The sequence below is a fragment of the Cervus elaphus genome, chromosome 20, assembly GCF_910594005.1.
Source record: "Cervus elaphus chromosome 20, mCerEla1.1, whole genome shotgun sequence".
Taxonomy (NCBI): domain Eukaryota; kingdom Metazoa; phylum Chordata; class Mammalia; order Artiodactyla; family Cervidae; genus Cervus; species Cervus elaphus.
The window spans coordinates 43,259,387-43,279,842 of NC_057834.1; the positions used below are offsets into that span (position 1 = coordinate 43,259,387).

A 20,456-nucleotide genomic window follows, 5' to 3' on the forward strand; every position below is an offset into this window, starting at 1 on the left:
GTGCACCTTGGCTGCAAAGCAAGAGCTGCGTTTTAAAACCGCCAGGAGCGGGTGGGTGCAGGGTGCTCAGTTATCTGTCTCACAACTTCCGCACGTAAGAAGGATGTTTTCTTCCTTCCTTTAACATGAAAAACAGATAAGACAAAAACAAAAAGAAATCCAACAAGCTTCAGAACCGTCCGATCGCCTAGGGAAAGCGCGCCAATCACACAAAGAAAAGGAGGGGGGCTACTGGGATTCAAAATCATTTCTCCGGGACGAACACCGTCCTGGACCTATCGGAGTTAACTGCGCGCTTGGTCGCAGCCAGTAAACACACTGTTTCTGGTTCAGGTCCGCCCTAAAGACTGATAGACGTTGATGTAACCCAATGGAGGAGTGAGATGCTGAAGAATCCACCAATACATTCTGGAGGTGGGTGGAGTGTAGGCCAGGGGGTTGGCGGTGCGGTGTCATGGAGGCTCAGTCTCCGAGCAGCCATTGAAGGGGAAGGAACTGAGGGTGTGTGTATGTGTGTGCGTGTGAGTGCGCGCGCGAGTGTGTGGACAAGGAGGTGGGGGCAGCCGAGTTAGAGTCCCAACTCCTTGGACTCCATTTGCGATTCTCTTCTTTCTTTCCCATACCTATCTGGTGGTGGTGGGCGTTTATATTTGCCTTTCTTTTCATTCATTTCCAAATCTTTTAAAAATTTAGGGTTGGGGGTAGTGGGAAAGGCAGGAAAAGGTAAGGGAGGAGAGTGGTAGCAGAAGAGCAGGAGGAGGACATGGAGATGAAGAAGAGGATTAACCTGGAGTTAAGGGACAGAGCCCCGGAGGAGGTGAGATGACTCAGCCCCCTCCCCTTCCTTACCAGCCCTGTATTCGGAGGATCGGGTTTCTGGGGGTCCTGGTGGGCGTGTGGGGAGGGGTAATGAATTAACCCCCATCTGGGGTTAGGGCTGGAGGGAAATATTCCATTTTAACTTTTAAATCATTAAAATCTTAAAATGGCGAAGGGTTTAAGTTTCTAGGGGGCGTTTTTGTGTGTGCTTGGGGGCTTAGCCCCTTCTCCCCTCGAGTCAGGCGTCGTGGCCTCGTGGGGGCGGGAAGCGGGGTGTTGGGGGTGGTTCACCGGCTTCGCTGCCCACGGTCCTGCTCCTCAGGGCCGGCGGCGTGGGCGCGACCCCCCAGTCCCATTCGCCTCTGCCGCAGCCATCGTCGCCTGAGAAGTTAGTCCAACTTTTCTGCAGAGCTGCCAACTCTTTTTTTGGGCCAGGGGGCGTCCCCGGCCTCGAGGCCCCTGGACGTTCGACGACATCGCGCCGGGCGCTGCCTGGGGTCGCTTGCGTAGTCGGAAGGACCGCGGGCTGCCGGCGGCGCCCACTCCCCCGGGAAGCGGCGCGCGCCGACCGCCGCCAGGCGGAATCTGGGTCAGCGGCTGGTTCTCTGGCCGCGAGGAAGTTTTGGGACTCGTCGTAGTGACCGGAGGTGGGGAGGGGACACGAGACTTTATCCCCTTCGTCCTCCCGCGGTGTAACAAAATTCGGCTCGGCGTGTCGTGTCGTGGAGGCTGCAACTCCAGTTTTGATCCCGGGAGACGGTTTCACAAAACTAAACAAATGGGTCGTAGAAGTTTCGCGTCTTAAAGATAGGTTCGGCGAAACTAAATGATGCGCTCTCTGCTGTCGCCTTAGTTAAAGAGACAGGCTTGGGAGGGGCCACGTGAGGCGGGTCGCGGTCAACTTTTCGGGGGTCGGGCGGAAGGCGTTTCCGCCTCCTTTTTGGAGGGAGCCTTCTCGACTTCACTCAGTCCTCCCCGCCCGGGGCGGAGGCGCCGTGGGCAACGCGGGCTCGGAGGCGACCCCTCTTTTCGTTGGGGAGTCCCCGCCCCTTGTGGGGTTTCCCGTCGGTCGGAGCGGCAGGTCGCGAAAGCGGGGCCCATGGCCAGCGAGGAACCTCGCGTTTCTGGTCGCAGTGGAAAACGTCTAGAGTCTTGCTAATTGCAGCCTTCGAAATAAACGTAGAGTTGCAATATAGGGGGTATATTTTTTCGGGAGGGGAAGAGGTGGTGCTTGTGCGTACCAGCGTAGGGTCCTTTCGGTAAGCTTGCAGCGGCGTGAGGAGTGGGAATCCGAGATCTTTACGTACTTTTTAGAAAATATCTTTCCATGAAATTGGTGGGGGGCAGGGAGGAGGAAAAAGTCACTACTATCATCCCACAGACAACTTCAAGTTTCCTAGGGCCTACTCTTTAAGGACTTAAGGAAAAAACAAAATCAAAGTCAAAAAGCTGTCTCGCAGAAGCACACATTTCGAATGCGCTTTTTTGTCTTGGTTGGAAAAGTGGGTTTCCCCTCCTCCCCCATTTTTGTACCTGTCCTATCCCTAGTAATTTTCTCGCCAGTTTTGGGGAGTCCCGGATGTCACGTTTTTGCAGCCCTGTGGTGTAATAACGGTCTCTTATATTTGAATAGCCCTTTACAGTTTACAAAGCACTCTTCGTGTTTGTTATTTACTTTACTACTTCCGACCAACTTGTAAGGTGGATGGTATAGTTTTAGAATCCAAATTAGCAAACGGAGTCTCAGGGCAGTGAAGTTACTTACTCAAGTGGAAAAACTGGTTTTCTGACACCAAATCTAGTGGCCCTCTCCTCCACTCAGCGAGACTAGAAGTCCCGAGACTGCGCGCAGGCACAACTCGGCCACACACTGTGACTGACCCCAGGCAGCCGTGCTAACCTTCTAGGCCTTGACTTCTGCTCTAAACAGATTATGATGCCTTCCTTTGCTTCCTGAAATACCATGTCATGTTCAAATAGAGAAGGTGGCATTCCTAGTTGCTAACATTTATATCTCAAAATACCCCAAGCATATTTTTGCATTGAGAGTGGAGGGCCAAGATTTCCTGCCTCCCTTCTAAGTTTAAGTCCATTTAGGCCCACACCAGAAAGTTTTCTGCTCCAGCTCTGACTGGATAGAGGATCCAGCATATGCCTTTCCACGACTGGGGAGAAGTCACAGAAATTCTACCAGGGTGGCAGGGAAAAATAACATTTGGTCAAGGATGTGTTGTTCTGGGTGATACTGATATTAGAACAAAGAACATCTGAAAGCTGGGCTGTCTGAGAAGGAGCTTTCTAATGTTTCTTCATGAAAGGTAACAAGGTATTTTTGAGTTATGGTGACATCAACCAAAGTTAAAGGAGTTTTAAAGTGAAAGAGTGAAGAAAACAATTGCCTTTCTTCTCCCTATTTTAGGGCTCATTTAAATCCTTTCTCAGTAACCTGGGTGTCCCCTTACTGCATAAATATATGCTCTGATGTTGAGGGTCCTTTTCACAAGTGTCAGAAATATGTTTCATGTGGGACCTTTTCAAAGGTTTATTTCTTATGCAGTTAAATTTAATTAGTGGGACATCCCTGGTGGTCCAGTGGGTAAGACTCTGTATTCCTAATGCAGGAGACCCAGGTTCAATCCCTGGTCAGGGAATTAGATCCCACATGCTGCAACTAAGACCCAGTACAGCTAAATAAATAAATACATATTAAAAAAATTTTTATATTAGTGATTTGAAGCAGGCATTGACTGTCTTAGTCCAAGTTTAAATTTTAAAAAATTAACTTATGATATCAGACTTTGTATTTCAATTTTGGGGGAGAATGAAAAGGATCTATATAAGAGGATTGGTGGTTTTAATATTCATGTTTCCAGAGTGTCAGGACCCAGGTCTTTTTGCTAAACAAACTAAAGAATCATTCATATTCTCTCTTCTAGGTAACAGAATTGGTCCTTGATAATTGCCTCTGTGTCAATGGGGAAATTGAGGGCCTGAATGATACTTTTAAAAAACTAGAGTTTCTGAGTATGGCTAATGTGGAACTAAGTTCACTGGCCCGGCTGCCCAGCTTAAATAAACTTCGGAAGGTAAGTTGGCATGAGGCATGAGAGTATCATGATTTTGATGCCAAGGGCTATTATGCACATTTTTTCCCACATGAAATGATGATTCTGCCTTTTAATTAGAAGCCTCTAAGTTTCTAGAGGTAAGAAAATGGGTTATGTAGCATTTTGAAATCCACTCTAATATTGCTTTGGTTGTGGAAATTTAAATTTAACAATGAAATCACTTTATGACATGAATTTAACACCTACCAAATGTTTTTCTCTGAAGTGTAAAATCCAGCTATTATACAACTGGAACCAAACCTGGTTAGAAGTCTTTAGAGATTCTGATATTTTATTTGGCGGTCATAGATGGGAATTTGGAAATTAAAGACTTGTGAAAGTCTTTCTTGAAGCCAAAGAGAATGACAATTGTTTTCTTCTTTAAATTGATATATTTTAGAAATCTTTAATGTGTCCTAAGCCTTTGCCATTCTTTGTTTTCTTCTCATGTTGAATATATAGTTGGAACTTAGTGATAATATAATTTCTGGAGGCTTGGAAGTCCTGGCAGAGAAATGCCCAAATCTTACCTACCTCAATTTGAGTGGAAACAAAATCAAAGATCTCAGTACAGTAGAAGCTCTGGTAAGTGGACAGGTTTGTCTCTGGACTTGCTCTTTCTGGTTGAATTTTCTGAGATTTGCTTGAGTTTTGTCCTATTGACTTGTAATTCACTCTTTTAAAACTTTTGACTTTCTTATATGTTGTGATATAGATGATACTGCTTTATTTTCCTTTGGAGTAAAACATTCAGATAAATGTTTAAATCGGTAGGAAATTTATTTTATCATCAACTTCCGGAGTTGAATATCTGGTTGTAAAATTTCCAGTATTTTCTTAAATTCTGTTCCTTCTTTCTTGATTATTTTTTGAGTTATTTCATTATTTGCTCCTCAGTTTCCTGGTATGAGGGAAGGAAAGGAGATGAAGTGAAACTCTGAAAATTTACCAAAAAAAAAAAAAAAAAGCTTGGGGGGAGGTTGAAATTGTTGAAAATAAACTTGATTGTGGATTTAAACTAACCATGTTATTGTTTTTTTTTTTTTTCTTTTTTCAGTGGGTTTTGTCATACATTGACATGAATCAGCAATAGATTTACACGTATTCCCCATCCTGATCCCCCCTCCCACCTCCCTCTCCACCCGATTCCTCTGGGTCTTCCCAGTGCACCAGGCTCGAGCACTTGTCTCATGCATCCCACCTGGGCTGGTGATCTGTTTCACCATGGATAATATACATGCTGTTCTTTCGCAACATCCCACCCTCCCATGTTATTGTTGTTGCCTCTATGCACAGATTCAGTCAACAAAGTATATTGAGTGCACACTACAGGTAAAGCACTAAGCCAGGGTGCTAGAGATAGCAGTGAACAAAACAGAGTTCCTGCTCTTGTGGTGTTTATATGCCAGGGACTATTAGGAGAATTAGCTGTGCTCGATATAATAACCCTTCATTATAAAATTCTAAACATCTGAAATTCTTTTGACTTCAAGTTCTATACATTTTCTGGTTCATGCATTAAAAAGAAATAACATTTTAAATCGTGAATGTAATTTTTTACTTTTTACCTTTCTAGCAAAATCTTAAAAATTTGAAGAGTCTTGACTTGTTTAACTGTGAGATCACAAACCTGGAAGATTACAGAGAAAGTATTTTTGAACTGCTGCAGCAAATCACATACTTAGATGGATTTGACCAGGAGGATAATGAAGCACCAGACTCAGAAGAGGAGGATGATGAGGGTAATCATTCTTAATACTATAAATGTGTCACAATTATAGCCTGTACCCTAGCTAGTAAATTAGACTGGACTTGGGTATTTAAGTGTGGGGGATAAAAGATGTAAGACAAGAAAACCTTAAAACCCACAGCCCTAGTCCTATATTTGTTCAGATTTCTGATTGCTTTGGGGAATTTAATGGTTATTATAGTATTAAGCTCCATGAAATTTTATATTTATGTAAACTTCACCACTGCCCAGTAAAATGGTAACTTTTTTTTTTTGGTAACTTTTGAAATAGTATTAAAAACATGGAGAAGGAAATGGCAACCCACTCCAGTATTCTTGCCTGGAAAAGTCCATGGACAGAGGAGCCTGGTGGGTTGCAGTCCATGGGGTTACATGACTGAGCATGTGTGCATGAGGGTGGAGGGAGATGGGTTGGTAGCAATAAACTGGTAGAACTAAAAAAGGAAAAAAGTATTAAAAACAAACCAAAAACCATTCATCACATAATTATCCATAAAAGTCACAAAGTAGAGACAACTCAAGTATATATCAGTTGGTGAACAGATAAACAAAATGTGATGTATCCATACAATGGAATCTTAATCAACCATAAAAATGATTGAAGTACTGATGCATGCTACTATGTGTGTGAACCTTGAAAACATTCTGCTAAGTGAAAGAAGCCATATTCAGAAAGCCACATATTGTATGACACTGTTTATATGAAATGTCATACAATATGTGTGGCATTTGCCTCAAATTCGTAGGCAAATTCATAGAGACAGAAAGTAGAGTAATGATTGTTAGGGATCTGGGAGAGGAGAATAGTGAGTGACTATTAATGGATATAGGTTTTCTTTTGTAGGGGGTGATGGAAATGTTCTAGGAGTTGAACATTTTCAGATAAATGGGTGACTAATAGATCAGATGACAGAACAGCTGTTGTTAGTGCTGGGACACTGTTGCTATTGGTTGAAAAGTTATTCACTTGTAAGAAGAAATTTGAGGGATAAACAGTGTTACAAAATGATGGAATGATTGACAGGTTTTGAAGACTGTGAAGTAAAATCAACTTCAGTACATGTAATGTTTTGATGAGAATCTATACATTGGGAAAATTTTAATATTTAGATACTGTATTTCTCAAATAGTAAATAGGGATGTTATAAAAGAAATCTTAAAATCACCCTGAGATACTTTCTACCCGTTGGCTTAAGAATTTGAGGGGCCAGAGCAAAAATATTTGTCCAGATGTTTGCTCATCTTTTAAAATATTCTAAAAGATGGAGATGAAGATGATGAAGAGGAAGAGGAAGATGAAGCTGGTCCACCTGAAGGATATGAGGAAGAGGAGGAGGAAGAAGAGGAGGATGAGGAGGAGGATGAAGATGAAGCAGGCTCAGAACTGGGAGAGGGAGAAGAGGAGGTGGGCCTCTCATACTTGATGAAAGAAGAAATTCAGGTGAGTAGACCTTCTTATGTGCAGTGAAAATTAACTCTTTCGGCATAGGGTTAAGTAATATAAAAAGTAAGTTGTGTAGAAATTTGAGAGTTGTTTTTCACAACTCTGTGTGTGTCCACCTGCTTTTTTTCCCCACTGCCCCCCAGTTTATACTATATCCAGATAATCATAAACCCTATGATTTTGCCTCCCAGATATCTTTCAAATCCATCTTTCCTTCAGTAGCATGGTATAGTGGAAACATTTTACAAGTGTTTCTGAGCCCCAGTTTCTGCATTTATGTAACTGAGATTTATACCAACTTCATAGAGTCGTTAAGGATTTAACAAACTAATATGTGTAAAGTATCTAGTTGCTGGCACGTTGTAGGCACTCATGGAAACTTTCCTTTCCCCTAATTATTTTTTGCTTATGCTTTTCTAGTAGTTTTCTAAATGGTCTCTCTGAGAACAGTGTTACTACTTAGGTGTATCCTCCACAGTGCTTGCCTGTGTGGTCCGCATGCAAATGTGATTGTATCACTAGCCTGCTTGAAACCCTTTAATGTTTCCCTGTTACCACCACGATATACAAGGCCCTCCATTATCTAGCCTCTGCTTCCTTCTCTAGCTTCATCTCCCTTAGTACCGAATTAAATCATCACACAAAGCTGTTATTGCCTTTCTGTCTGTATACACATTGTTTACTTTATCTGAAATGACTTGCTAGCCATGCCTTCTAATGAACTTTTCTTTTTTCTCAGGTAACATCAACATACTAAAGCATGTAAAGTGGACCGATTTTATGTACAACTCCATGAAATATTATATATGTACATACTTGTGTAACCATTACTCAAATTGTGCCTCATGATTCTTTTAACACTCAACTCTGGAGTTGCCTCATTATTGAAGCTTTCTATAATTTTAAAGGGACAGTCACTCCTTCCTCTTTTAACTTTGAACCTATAGACATTTTTTAAAAACTTATTTGGCTACTTTCTACTAGATAGGTCCTTTAGGGAAGGGCTATTCATCTTTGTGTCTCAGCATCTAATACATTGATTGGGACATAGTAGGTTCACAGGAAATGTCAGTTGACTAGAACAAATGATCTGTAGTCCCTGGGAGTTTAGATAACTTACTAGTTTTCTCTTAATGTAAAATTACTGAGTTTTGTTTTCATCATTCATAATTTAATGTTTATTATTAAAAATAACCTCTTATTTAGACTAGAAATTGTATTTTTATTTGTTTTCCTAATGACTTTTACATTACTTAAATAGTATCACTGATTAATGATGATTTTTCTCTGATACCATTTTAAATATGAAACTAGTATAGAAAAAAAATGGCACTTAAATTTGTTTGGCGCCTTAGTGAGTTAGGATCTTCACAATAATGAAGAATAGAACTTCTAAGTATTCAGGGAGAAAGGCAACCTATTCAATTCTTATCAGCATACAACTTGAATATTTTCCCCATAAGTTTTAATTTAGTTAGTAAAATAATAGACTTATTATTTTGTAATTTGACTTATTTTTGCCTTTGGCTGCACTGCTCCATTTGTGCGACCTCAGTTCCCTGACCAGGGATCGAACCCATGCCCCTACTACAGTGGAAGTACAGAGTCCTACCCACTAAACCACCAGTCCTTGCAGTTGACTTTATTTTCTGTGCCAGTAATTCTTCTTTAAATGGTATTAAGTCATTTAAAAATGACCTTCTTCTAACTTTGAATGTGTTTATATTCATCCTTCTGTTGAGTATTGGGAAATATGAACTAAAAATGATGTGGTGAAGTATAGAGCAAACATTTCTAAGATAATATATACAACATTAAGTCAATGTGGTACCCAGGTAGCTGAGTCCAGAAGTTTTCAATCATGATGAGGTAATTTGGGTGTTTTTTAAAATGAAGTCTTGTTTTTAGAAGCTAAGAGCCAGAGAACCTTCAGAAAGTAAGATTAAAAAAAAATTTAGAAGGAAATAGAAATGATATTTGATTAGCTACTTTTTTGTTTGAGTTATTTCTATTTCAGCTGCTCTTCAAATGTAAGGAATTAATATGTATAAAGAAGGACTTACATGTAGTATACTTCATTAAAAATGGAGATGGGGGATTTAGGAGAACTGGGAATTACGGTGTTTTTGCACTATTCGCAGTATTAACACAAATGAGGAAACATTTTATAAACCACTAATTAGGAAAAGACCATAATCTTTACTGAGCAAATATCTGGTAATCTAATAGATTGTGTGTGTGTGTGTGTGTGTGTATTTAGCTGTGTTGGGTTTTCACTGTAGCACACAGGATTTAGTTTCCTGAACTCCAGGCTCCCTGCCTTGTAAGCACTGAGTCGTAGCCAGAGGACCACCAGAGAAGTCTCTAGATGATATATATTTTTTTAAAGGCACAAAAAGATGATATATATTTTTTAAAAGGCATAAAAACATGAATTGATTAATCATGTTTTGTATAAAACAAAGTCCAGAGAAATAATTTGCTTTTTAAAGTTGAGCTTTTCTTAATTACCATGGAATATATGTGATTAGTATTTCAAGTGGTTTGGTTTTTAAAAAATTTATAAATATTTAAATACCCTCATTTGTCATTCCTTGCAGATTTGAAGTGTTTAAAAAAATGTTCTTTCTCCTTTTCCTCTCCCTTTCCCTCCTCTTCTCTCCCCTCTCTTCTACCCCCTTCTCTTCCTTTTTTATGTAAGTGTAAGCCCACACATTTTTCCTGATTTTTACTATAGTTGCTTAGTTTATTTGCTACCTCATCAATTGCTTATGCTTTTTGTAGCTTGGATGTCCTGGTATGGAGTGTTTTAAGGTTTAAATTGACTAAGAACGGTTTCTGATATGTGTCATGCAGTTTAGTTTCTCAGGGGCTTCAAGCTAAATGTGGGAAAAATAGGTTCTGATTAATATTTCTAGACACAAATGGAGCTGTGGTTATTTTGAAAAAGGTGGGTTGTCCAAGTTTTTCTTAACTACCAAGCAGTTTTTAACATTTGCCATTTAAACTATTTTTAAGGAGGTGCAAACTGTTTTGAGGTTGGAGAGGGTCCCTAGATTGATTGCATTTTTAAAAATATATATTAGAGCTTAACCATTTGGAACACAACCAAGCACAAGGCAGTAATGTTTAAAATGTAAAAGTATAAAAGGTCTAAATAACAAAAGACGTTTTCTTAGTAGGAGAATATTCAAACTGTTACTCTAAACTTATTTTCTCTTTTATATTCAGTTCTCTGGTAAGCTTGTTGATCTAGTTTCTGAATCCATAGCAGATTAAAATTGAAATAGTAAGTAACTATAAAAGAGCAGGCATTAGGAAGAGATACAATTCAAAGTAGAGGCCAAGAGTCACTTTAAAAAGGAGAAAACCATCTTACATATATTAATAGTCTTTGAGGGAATTGGCATATACTAATTAGAATACTGCTCATCATCAAAATGGTGACTATGATAATTCAAGGGAAAGGTTTAGCATAAAATGGTAGAAGTGTGCAATGCATTTTAGAGATTTTATCCCAATTTGCTAAAAAAAAACAAAACAAAACAGGTTATGATGTTTGAAGGCTGTGTTTAAATCTTAGTTATCCGAAACACCTCATCCCACGAGTTATAGATCAAATTCAAATTTTATTGTGATTTTTATTGATATTTGCTATTTTGCTGTGTAGAATTTTAGATGTAGAAAGAACTTAGAGATCTTTCTAGATGAATACTTCTTTCATTGATTGGAAAACTGAGGTCCAGAGAGATTAAGTGATTTACTCCATACGTATAACTCTGTTGGAGCTACGATTCAGGTGATTCCTTCCTCAGTTTATGAAACAGAAGACTATGTCTTTGAAATAGTCGATAATTACTCTGTCTATTAGCCATTGGGCACATTTGCTTATTTAGTTAAAGTAAAATAAAATTCAGTTCCTCATTTGCACTGGTCACATTTCAGATACTCAGGTGCTGTGTGTGGCTAGTGGTTACTGCATTGAATAGCACAGATGCAGAACTTTTCCGTTGTTGCAGAAAGTTCTTTTGAACATTGCTGTTCTCAACCATAACTTATTTTCATGAAGAAACTAGGTTTAGTTAGGCTTTTAAAAAGACCTCTATAAGTCAGGCAGAGGTTGTCAGAACACAGGATGACCATATTTTTTTTTTTCCTGCTGGAATGTATTGTTATCAAAGAGTGAAAAGCCCATGTCATGGGTTGTTTATTCTCAAACTGAATTTTTTCTTTTAATTGAAGTATAGTTGATTTACAGTATTGTGTTAGTTTCTGGTATATAACAAAGTGATTCAGTTATATATATATATATATATATATATATATATACACACACACACACTTTTTCATAATCTTTTCCATTTTGGTTTATTGCAGGATATTAGATCCCTGTGCTGTACAGTAGGACCTTGTTGTTTATCTATTTTATGTATATAGTGGTTTATATCTCCTAATCCCAAACTCCCAGTTTATCCCTCCTTCATCCCCTTTGGTAACCATAAGTTTGTTTTCTGTGTCTATGAGTCTATTTCTGTTTCGTAAATAAGTTTATTTGTGTCATATTCAAACTGAATATTTGAATCTCAAGGATGAAGAAGATGATGATGACTATGTTGAAGAAGGGGAAGAAGAAGAAGAAGAAGAGGGTGAGTTACATTAGCCATTTAAAAATCCTAAAAAGCCTTTATTCATGGGTTTTAAAGAATGTGTCTATAATTCAAATTATCACTGATCTCTTTGATATTGGTAACATATCACACAATTCCTTGAAAGGTATAGAACCTTTTTAAAGAGGAATTTTCTCAGGACATTCATTAATTCCATTTAAAAGAAAAGAAAAACAACAGCTTATAACATTTGTTTCAAAACAGGAATGAAGAGATAATGGGACCATAAGCTCAATTTATTATTTTTTTTATAGCCTTTCATTTTGGAGAGGGTGAAACCTTATTTATGAGAGAAGAGCAGTTGAACTCCAGATAATGCCTATTTTGGATTTGCCCTCTGCTTCTCTTTACCTATGTCTTTCAAGAAATTTAAAAATTTAGTAATAGTTCCACTAATGTTTCTTGATCTGTACTTCATGATTTGGCCACAAGGGTGCATAGCAAGCTGTCAGTATTTATGGATTTCTAAGTCTATTATGGTTGTTTCAATACTGAACTTAAAAGTAATGCAGAGGGGAAACCTAACCTATAATTTTCTTGTGGCATTAACTTTAACTAAGATAGATTCAAAATTTTTTAGCCTAACAAATATTCATTTGTTAAAATTAAGTATTTTGAACAGTTTTCCTTTTATTTTTTCAGAAGAAGAAGGTCTTCGAGGGGAAAAGAGGAAACGAGATGCTGAAGATGATGGAGAGGAAGAAGATGACTAGATCATTCTAAGACCAGATTCCCTAATGTTCCTGGGTGTGCAATAGAGTGATCACATCTTCTTTGTTTCTTCTTGTATGATAGCTATCCCTACAGAATATAATGTGTAACTTTTTATAGGAAAAGTGTGGTTTTACTATTTTTGCCTTATCATTCCAAATAAGATAACTAGTCTGTTAATGATCATATTGTATGTAGAGAAAAATTTTCATTGACCCCCCCCATTGTGAAATTCCCTAGCCATTTATTTAGAATCTTAATTTTTCTAATTAAAGCTCATTGTATTAGTCATTTTTAGCATAATTAAAATATGATCGCTTTTACACAGGCATAGTATGGTGCATTTCATTCATAGGGTTTTAAAGTTATTTATAAATTCACTGAAATCACAGTTGGCTGAAATATGGAATGAAAATAGTCTCTTGAATGATAAGTTGGTTATTTTTTTAGAGGCAACCCAGAGATCTTTAGTTTGAAGGCAATGCCTTTTTTTTTGGCTGAGGGTAATTGAGTGCTTTTTTGTCACATGAGTAGCTTGGAAAGTAGGAGCAGAATAGTAAAGGTTCTATTCAACAATAAGTTCATGGCATTTGTGGAGCCTTCTAAAACCTTTTAAGCTAGGTGACTAAGAAGATTTTTGTTTTCAAGGAAAAATTGCTTTTACTGAGTTGAGAGACATGTAGGTGAGCCCTTTCTTGTTCCAGTTGATGATCATGACCTGCCAACAGTTGTTATTTTAAGTGTGCACTCTTGTTTTCCTCTCAGTGATTCTCTTATGATCACCTCCCTTTCTTGTTTCACTCCCTTCCCTCTTCTCAAAAAACAGTTGGGAAACAGGGACACCCAGGATGACTCTGTTTTATACCTCAACCACCTTGTCAGACCTGTCTCAGTCTTAAACAAGCTAAGTGAAAGAAACTGAGTGTTTTCTGAAATACAAATATTATTATCAATACAGTTTTATGCAACAGACTCTGCTTACTGTAAATCTTTCTTGACAAGATGTACAGACTGTATTAGGAAGATGGAGAAAGAAAAGAACGGAGGAGACTCTTGGAAGCAGCACTGTGTTCCTCAAAAGTCAGAACAATTGCCTGGTGATAATGAGACATTCAAATCAGATTAGCTTTCCAAATGATTTAGATACCATGCTGCAAAGCATGGGCTTCCCAGGTGGCGCTAGTGGTAAGGCGCCAGTACAGGAAACATAAGAGATGCAGGTTTGATCCCTGAGTTGGGAAGATCCCCTGGAAGAGGGCCTGGCAACCCACTCCAGTGTTCTTGCCTGGAGAATCGCAGGGACAGAGGGGCCTGGGTGGCTATAGTCCACAGGACTGCAAAGAGTCAGACATGACTGAAGTGACTTAAGAACGCACACACTGCAAAGTAGTTCTAATTTTTCTGAGTAGAACCTTTATTCTTTGTATAGTTTTAAAGCATTATTACCAGTTATAACATTTAATTGGAATACACTGGACAGCTGGGAAAATATTTGAAACTAAATCAATATTAAGATTTGTTTTCAGGTAGATGTCTATTAAAATAGAAACATTTGGGATAACCGAGTGTGTGTGTCTTATACAACTACTAAATAATATTATGAATAGGCAAGTACATCTTTGTTTTTTGTTGTGGAGGCTCCATGTTCAAGGCAATTGCTTTCTTAATTTTGGCTAGATAAAAAAATTTTCCCTTTGTTTTGAATATGTGTAAGTTTTTAAAACGTATCAGCAAATTAGTTGGTTACATTTTCATACTGGGACACATTTAAATTACTGAGAATAGTATTACTTCTTTCTTAGTTTAAAATGTATGACAGGGTTTTAAAGTAAATTGCAAAGTTATTTCTGGATAAACTAAAAAAGCTGCATAACTGAAATAAAACTGTTGAGATAAGTTTAGTTGGGGGGTTTGAATCTCCAAAAGGCTAACATTTTACTCCTTTTTAACAATTGTAATACCCTGTTTTAGTCCCTAAGAATTCTTATTGCATAATATGCCAGATTATAAGATACTTTAAAAGTTAAATCTATATATTGCCTTTCTTATCAATCATCTTATTGTGCAATCGAAATGATCAAAATTAAGAGTTCTTTGGTTTGAAAACAACACTTAGAGCCTCCAAATAACTTTTTAAGAGTTATTTAGCTTTGTGGGTGATATTTTCATGCAAATAAGTAAGGGTGGGTTTTATATTTTGTAGAAGTTTTTGGTCCTATTTTAATGCTCTTTGTATGGCAGTATGTATATAGTGTGTTAAATTCCTCAAGACCCTCCTTGAAAACTTTGAAGTTAATACTTTTGTGCAACTGTGTTTTGAATAAAGCCATGACAGTGTTAAAAACATAAAAAGGCAGTACTGATTATTATTTTATTGTTTCTGACCCCTGTTTTTTTCTGTGACTGCTGTAATTTAAAGTTTTTGAAAATGAATTGCTTCAAATAAATTGAAGAGTTGTTACTGATTAGTTTCACTGTATGGTATTCATTTTTTTTAACATCACCACTGTTCAACATCACCAGAATCAGCTTGAAAGTTAACATGCAAACACGAATGTGATATGAGGTAATACAGTGTAATAGTTTAACTCATTAACTTTTCCCAAAGGGTTGCAAACTGAGCCAGTATTTTGTATTTTGATTTGAAGTAATAACTTAATATCTACAGTTGAAGCAACTATTGTTTATAGTTACCCAAAGTGATTATAAACCTCTTGTACAGCAAATAGTTTTCTAAAATGAATCTAAAGTCTCCATTAATACTGTATGTTTATCTTCGGAGTCCTTAGATAATATAAATACAAATATAAATAATTCTTGCATGTTTATCTTGAGTAAATCCAACCTGAAACAAAACTTTTTCTGCTCTCATTTTGGATTTCCTGTGATAAGTGGTTTTTTAAAAGTTTCATTTGTAGGCAACTCTGGAATCTGATAAAGTCAAGGCACAAGTATAAAGTAATGTTTTCATGTATTTTAATTATGGAACTCTGCTTCCTGAGAGATGGAAAATACTGAAGTACATTTCAACTGCAGGGATTATTGAAATTAATATGGTATTTTTTGGTTTTATGGCTTAAAAAAATTAAAAACTTATTCCTTCTAGGTTAAAGATGATTGTAATACACTAGTTTTTGGTGGAGATGTTGGGTAACGAAGCCATTCTTTGAGAGAATGGGATTCAAAAACACTTTTAAGTATTGTTTATTCCTTCCCTTATAATTCAGTTGGTTAAGAATCTGCCTGCAGTGTAGAAGACCCGGGTTCTATCCCTGGGTAGGGAAGATCCCCTGGAGAAGGAAATGGCAACCTACTCCAGTATCTTTGCCTGGAAAATCCCATGGACAGAGGAGCCTGGTGGGCTGCAGTCCATGGGGTTGCAAAGAGTCGGGCCCGACTGAGCAACTAACACTTAAACACAACTTCATTCCTTGTTCTATATTTTAAAGAGAGGCTTTGGAACATGTGACATTTATTCTTCCCATGGCTGAAAATTTTCCCTCTGTTCTTCCTAGTACTGGATGCAATGATATTTTGCAGCTATTGCTTAATAATAGCATTCTATTACTGCATTCCTTTTTCATGTACTAATCAGCCTAAGATTTGAGAACCTGGCTTGGATAATTTAGTCTTAGGCAGCTACTTGTGTTACTAGTCTAATGGAGAGCCCTAACATGGAGGAGAACAGGTTTTTGCCACAAAATGGAAGTTACAAAATGATTTCCAGGAGAATCTTTAAAAATACTTTATATATTGGTAAAATACTTTTGTACAAATCTAGCCACTTTTTTGGGGGGCTTCCTAGGTGGCTCAGTGGTAAAGAATCCGCCTGCCAAGTAGGAGACAGATTGGATCCCTGTGTCAGGAAGATCCCCTGGAGGAGGAAATTGCAACCCACTCCAGTAGTCTTACCTGGAAAAACCCCACGGACAGGAGCTGGGCAGGCTACAGTCCATGGGGTCACAGAGTAGGACACACATGCCACTTTTTTTGTGTGGTAAGACAGTGTGGTTATCCCATGACAGCAGTTCTGCTTGAGAAAGAAGCAGAAGGGAGCCAAGTTAATGGCTTTCAATTTTATGAATATTTGCAAATAATTTATTGTTAAAGCATCATTTGTACCTGGTTATTTATAAAATGGACATGTCCACATTACACATCTGCAGGCCACTACAATATTGGTGATAACTACTCATTCTAGCTGTTCAAGAAGTGATTTTGACCCCATAAATAGCTCCCTGATTTCTCTGTATCTCCTATTCAATGCTCAGATTGTACCATCTTGCAGATGAAGGCCATGACCTGCGCCCCCCACTTTAGTTAACTTTTCCTGGATAGACTCACTCCCACAGCTCCAGAATTAACAGAGGCTACAGAGTTTCTAATCTAGCATCAGTCCTTCCAATGAACACCCAGGACTCATCTCCTTTAGGATGGACTGGTTGGATCTCCTTGCAGTCCAAGGGACTCTCAAGAGTCTTCTCCAACACCACAGTTCAAAAGCATCAATTTTTCAGCGTTCAGCTTTCTTCACAGTCCAACTCTCACATTCATACACAACTACTGGAAAAACCATAGCCTTGACTAGACTGACCTTTGTTGGCAATGTAATGTCTCTGCTTTTTAATATGTTATCTAGGTTGGTCATAACTTTCCTTCCAAGGAGTAAGCGTCTTTTAATTTCATGGCTGCAATCACCATCTGCAGTGATTTTGAAGCCCCCCCCAAAATAAAGTCTGACACTGTTTCCACTGTTTCCCCATCTATTTGCCATGAAGTGATGGGACCGGATGCCATGATCTTAGTTTTCTGAATGTTGAGCTTTAAGTCAACTTTTTCACTCTCCTCTTTCACTTTCATTGGAAGGACTGATGCTGAAGCTGAAACTCCAATACTTTGGCCACCTCATGCGAAGAACTGACTCATTGGAAAAGACCCTGACGCTGGGAGGGATTGGGGGCAGGAGGAGAAGGGGACGACAGAGGATGAGATGGCTGGATGGCATCACCTACTCGATGGACATGAGTTTGAGTAAACTCCGGGTGTTGGTGATGGACAGGGAGGTCTGGCGTGCTACGATTCATGGGGTCGCAAAGAGTCGGACACGACCGAGTGACTGAACTGAGCTGAACTGAACAGGATTTCTCCACCGGGAAGCATTTTTCTCCCACAGTCCTCTTTTCTCATCACGAAGAAGCCAGTAACTGTGCTCAACGGAGCTCAAGGCCATTTATAAAGACTAGCTCTGTCTGAGTAATACTGGGGTTGGTAGAAGAATCTATAAATATGGAAGGAACTGCAGTTGGAGCAACTTTTTTTTTTTTAAACTACTGACAGCAGCAACAGAGGAAGCTAGCATCTGCAAGGGAAGCAACAAGTACCATCACAGTGCAACTCTAGCCAAGAAACCAGTGCAGGTCATTTTTAGTGGTGCACCCCGCCCCCGTTTTCTGAAAATATTCTGAGTTAAGAACAGTCTCACTTGTGCAGTGTTGAGGATTTATTATTTGTAGGAAATGAGTGAAATCTTACTGAATAGGATTCCAGATTTGAGGCGGGGGTGGGGGGTGGGGGGTGACCCATTCTTACCACGCTGTCCATATTGGGATATGTGGAGGGAAATTTAAAATTGTTTTGACATATTTGGCATTTTATCTTCTTGCAGTACTGCTTGATTCCCCACTGCGAAGGTTCCTGGGCTGTAGGAGTCAGTTCATGATGGATTAGAACCCTAGAATTCAGCCCCATTCATCTTGTTTTTACCCTATGCCCTTCTTACTTTGCGAACTCCAGCTTTAAGGCTGAGTTTCTCTAAAGCCTGTCTCCCGCCACACTCCTCTGGGGCGAACTAACCACACCGTGCAGGTTATTTTATCCCAGTATCAGTACTCTCGGATTCTTGATAGCAGTCTGGAATAAACAGCGGGAGATTTTACTTCAATGTTTATACTGAAATCTCAGGGCATGTCTTCGAGGTTATTATCTGTTGTAGTCTTTGCCTTAGTTTTCACCTTAATTTCCCTAATCCTCTACCACTGCGCTACAAAGCAGTTTTTCTTTCCTCAGTCAGTTCAGTTCAGTCGCCCCCGAGTCCGACTGTTTGCGACCCCACAGACTGCAGCCCATGGACTTTATCTTCCTAGGGGACCTTTTACAGCAAGACGCCCTCCAGCGATCCTGGAATCTCGCGCGGTCCTAACAGGAGTAGAGCGCGTTGGCGAGAGCAACAGGACTTGAAACTACAGAAATAACACTCTAGTTACAGGGGAAACGAAATAACAAGCGCTAATCACTTTAGAGTGTGCCCCTGACTTGATTAAAAAAAATGGCAAAAAGTTCTGACAAACTAGTTTCTTAAATTCAAGACCGAAGTCGAAACACCAAGAATTTAATAAGAGGTCAGGACCCTGGACCAACCGGGGCTACCGACATTGCTCTGCAAGGGCGCTTTCCGAAGCGCCTCCGATTGGGCCAGAAATGCCGCATTCCGGTCACGTGCCTTCGCCCCGCCCTCCTCCCCGCGCCTCTAGGTAAGCGGGGGCTACGTCAAGCCTTCAGCTTTAGGTCAGCGAGTTGCGCATGCGTGAGGCGTGGCGACAGCGGTCCCCGGAGAATGGGTCCCTCTGCCTCCCACCTCTGACGAGGAGAGAAGCTCGTCCGTAGGCCCTTAGGGCCTTCCTTTTCTTTAGTCACTCGTGTCTTGCAGCTCTCGCTTAACAGTTTACAGGGCTTCCGTGCGTGCTAAGTCGCTTCAGCCGTGTCCGACCAGGTTGCCATGTCCTCCTTTAGGGAATCTTCCCAACCCATGGATTGAACCCGCGTGTCTTAGGTCTCCAGCATTGGCAGGCGCGTTCTTTACCGCTAGCGCCACCTGGCCAACAGAGCTTCTGTTTCCTTTCTAATTTTCAAATATTGAATGCTCTTAGCCCCACATTTGCGAATGTCATCCAATTTAATGACTATAAACTGAAGTGTGTTAGGTGCGATTCGAGCTGAGGTCACTTTGCTTCTCCGTCTCGTTCGTGCCTTTCCGCTTCAAGTTTGCACTTGAATAACCTTTGTTCAGTGGTAACCTTGGCTTCTCAGTAGCTAGCTAGCCTGCTCTCCGGTTCCTATTCCCATTTTCTCTATCTTGAAGCAAGAATTGCCGGATTGATCTGAGCCTTAATAGTTCAAGTAGGTACCTAAGGACGAATCAATTCTGGAGAATATTAGAGCAACCAACTAGCCGGAGGGAAATCACTGCAAAATGATGCGGAACCCACGTGTAAAATAATGAAGAGCTGTAACTAATATACGATCTTTTTCTTCTCTCCTAAAAGGAAAGAAGGGAAATATTGGGGAAATTTTGTGAAGGTCAGTTTGCAGGCTTTTAGTTAAAGCAACGGAACTGTAGTTTGTTAGAAGTGTCTCAAACTTTTGGAGAGAAATTGTCATCAAATTTATACTTTTAATATTTTTATTGGAATCAGTAAGTCACCTTTCAGGGACTGTTTCCTTCAGTTTGTCTAGTACACCACGAAGGTTTTTTTTGAGCTATAGAGGGTGTCAGCAAACGAATTCTTGGGTACACAATTTTTATAAAAATGTTAAAGGATGGGTTCTTGTCTTATATAAAAGTAGCAACTGTAAATGATTAACTTCAGTAAAACTAATGCCAGTAGTTTCTCAGGCATTTTCAGTGGCTTTTACAAAACAACGACAAAATTGGGTAAAACAAAGGCCATCTTCATTTGAAATAAAAGATGATAATATACTTGGGTTTTTAGAAGCCAAGATTTTCTGATGGGTAGCAGCATTTCTCAGAAAAGGATTTTCCAAGTCAGAAATTAATATGTAGGAGAAGTTTTTAGATTGTTTATTTCTCCTTATGTTGAGGGATGTTGTGTGTTTTCAGCATTGTTTTGATGCTGCTACAGTACTTAGAAACAATTACCAGAGGAAGTTGATAGTGAATT

General features: G+C 39.3%; 1 protein-coding gene and 1 non-coding gene across 4 annotated transcripts; both read left to right on the forward strand.

Annotated features, from left to right (window-relative positions):
- The first annotated feature begins 445 nt into the window (after positions 1–445).
- On the forward strand, positions 446–14,966 carry ANP32E (acidic nuclear phosphoprotein 32 family member E). Of its 3 annotated transcripts, XM_043877439.1 has the most exons (7): positions 446–817; positions 3,756–3,905; positions 4,389–4,511; positions 5,503–5,668; positions 6,939–7,117; positions 11,709–11,766; positions 12,430–14,966. In XM_043877439.1, the coding sequence occupies exons 1-7, from the start codon at positions 764–766 to the stop codon at positions 12,498–12,500; spliced, it is 801 nt and encodes a 266-aa protein (XP_043733374.1). In that variant the 5' UTR covers positions 446–763; the 3' UTR covers positions 12,501–14,966. The 3 variants fall into 3 exon arrangements, with proteins under 3 accessions (XP_043733374.1, XP_043733375.1, XP_043733376.1); XM_043877440.1 differs by lacking the exons at positions 11,709–11,766; positions 12,430–14,966 and adding an exon at positions 7,860–7,892; XM_043877441.1 differs by lacking the exons at positions 5,503–5,668; positions 11,709–11,766; positions 12,430–14,966 and having other exon boundaries at positions 6,939–7,100.
- Positions 3,398–3,470, forward strand: TRNAR-CCU. The gene has a single exon. It is a non-coding gene; the product is annotated as a tRNA-Arg (tRNA).
- Positions 14,967–20,456: the final 5,490 nt, after the last annotated feature.

Excerpts from the sequence above, each read along its gene's own strand:
- ANP32E (XM_043877439.1), top strand. The coding sequence starts at position 764 with ATGGAGATGAAGAAGAGGATTAACCTGGAGTTAAGGGACAGAGCCCCG. Across the intron at positions 5,669-6,938 it reads AGAAGAGGAGGATGATGAGG|ATGGAGATGAAGATGATGAA; the intron begins GTAATCATTCTT and ends ATATTCTAAAAG. Across the intron at positions 7,118-11,708 it reads TGATGAAAGAAGAAATTCAG|GATGAAGAAGATGATGATGA; the intron begins GTGAGTAGACCT and ends TTGAATCTCAAG.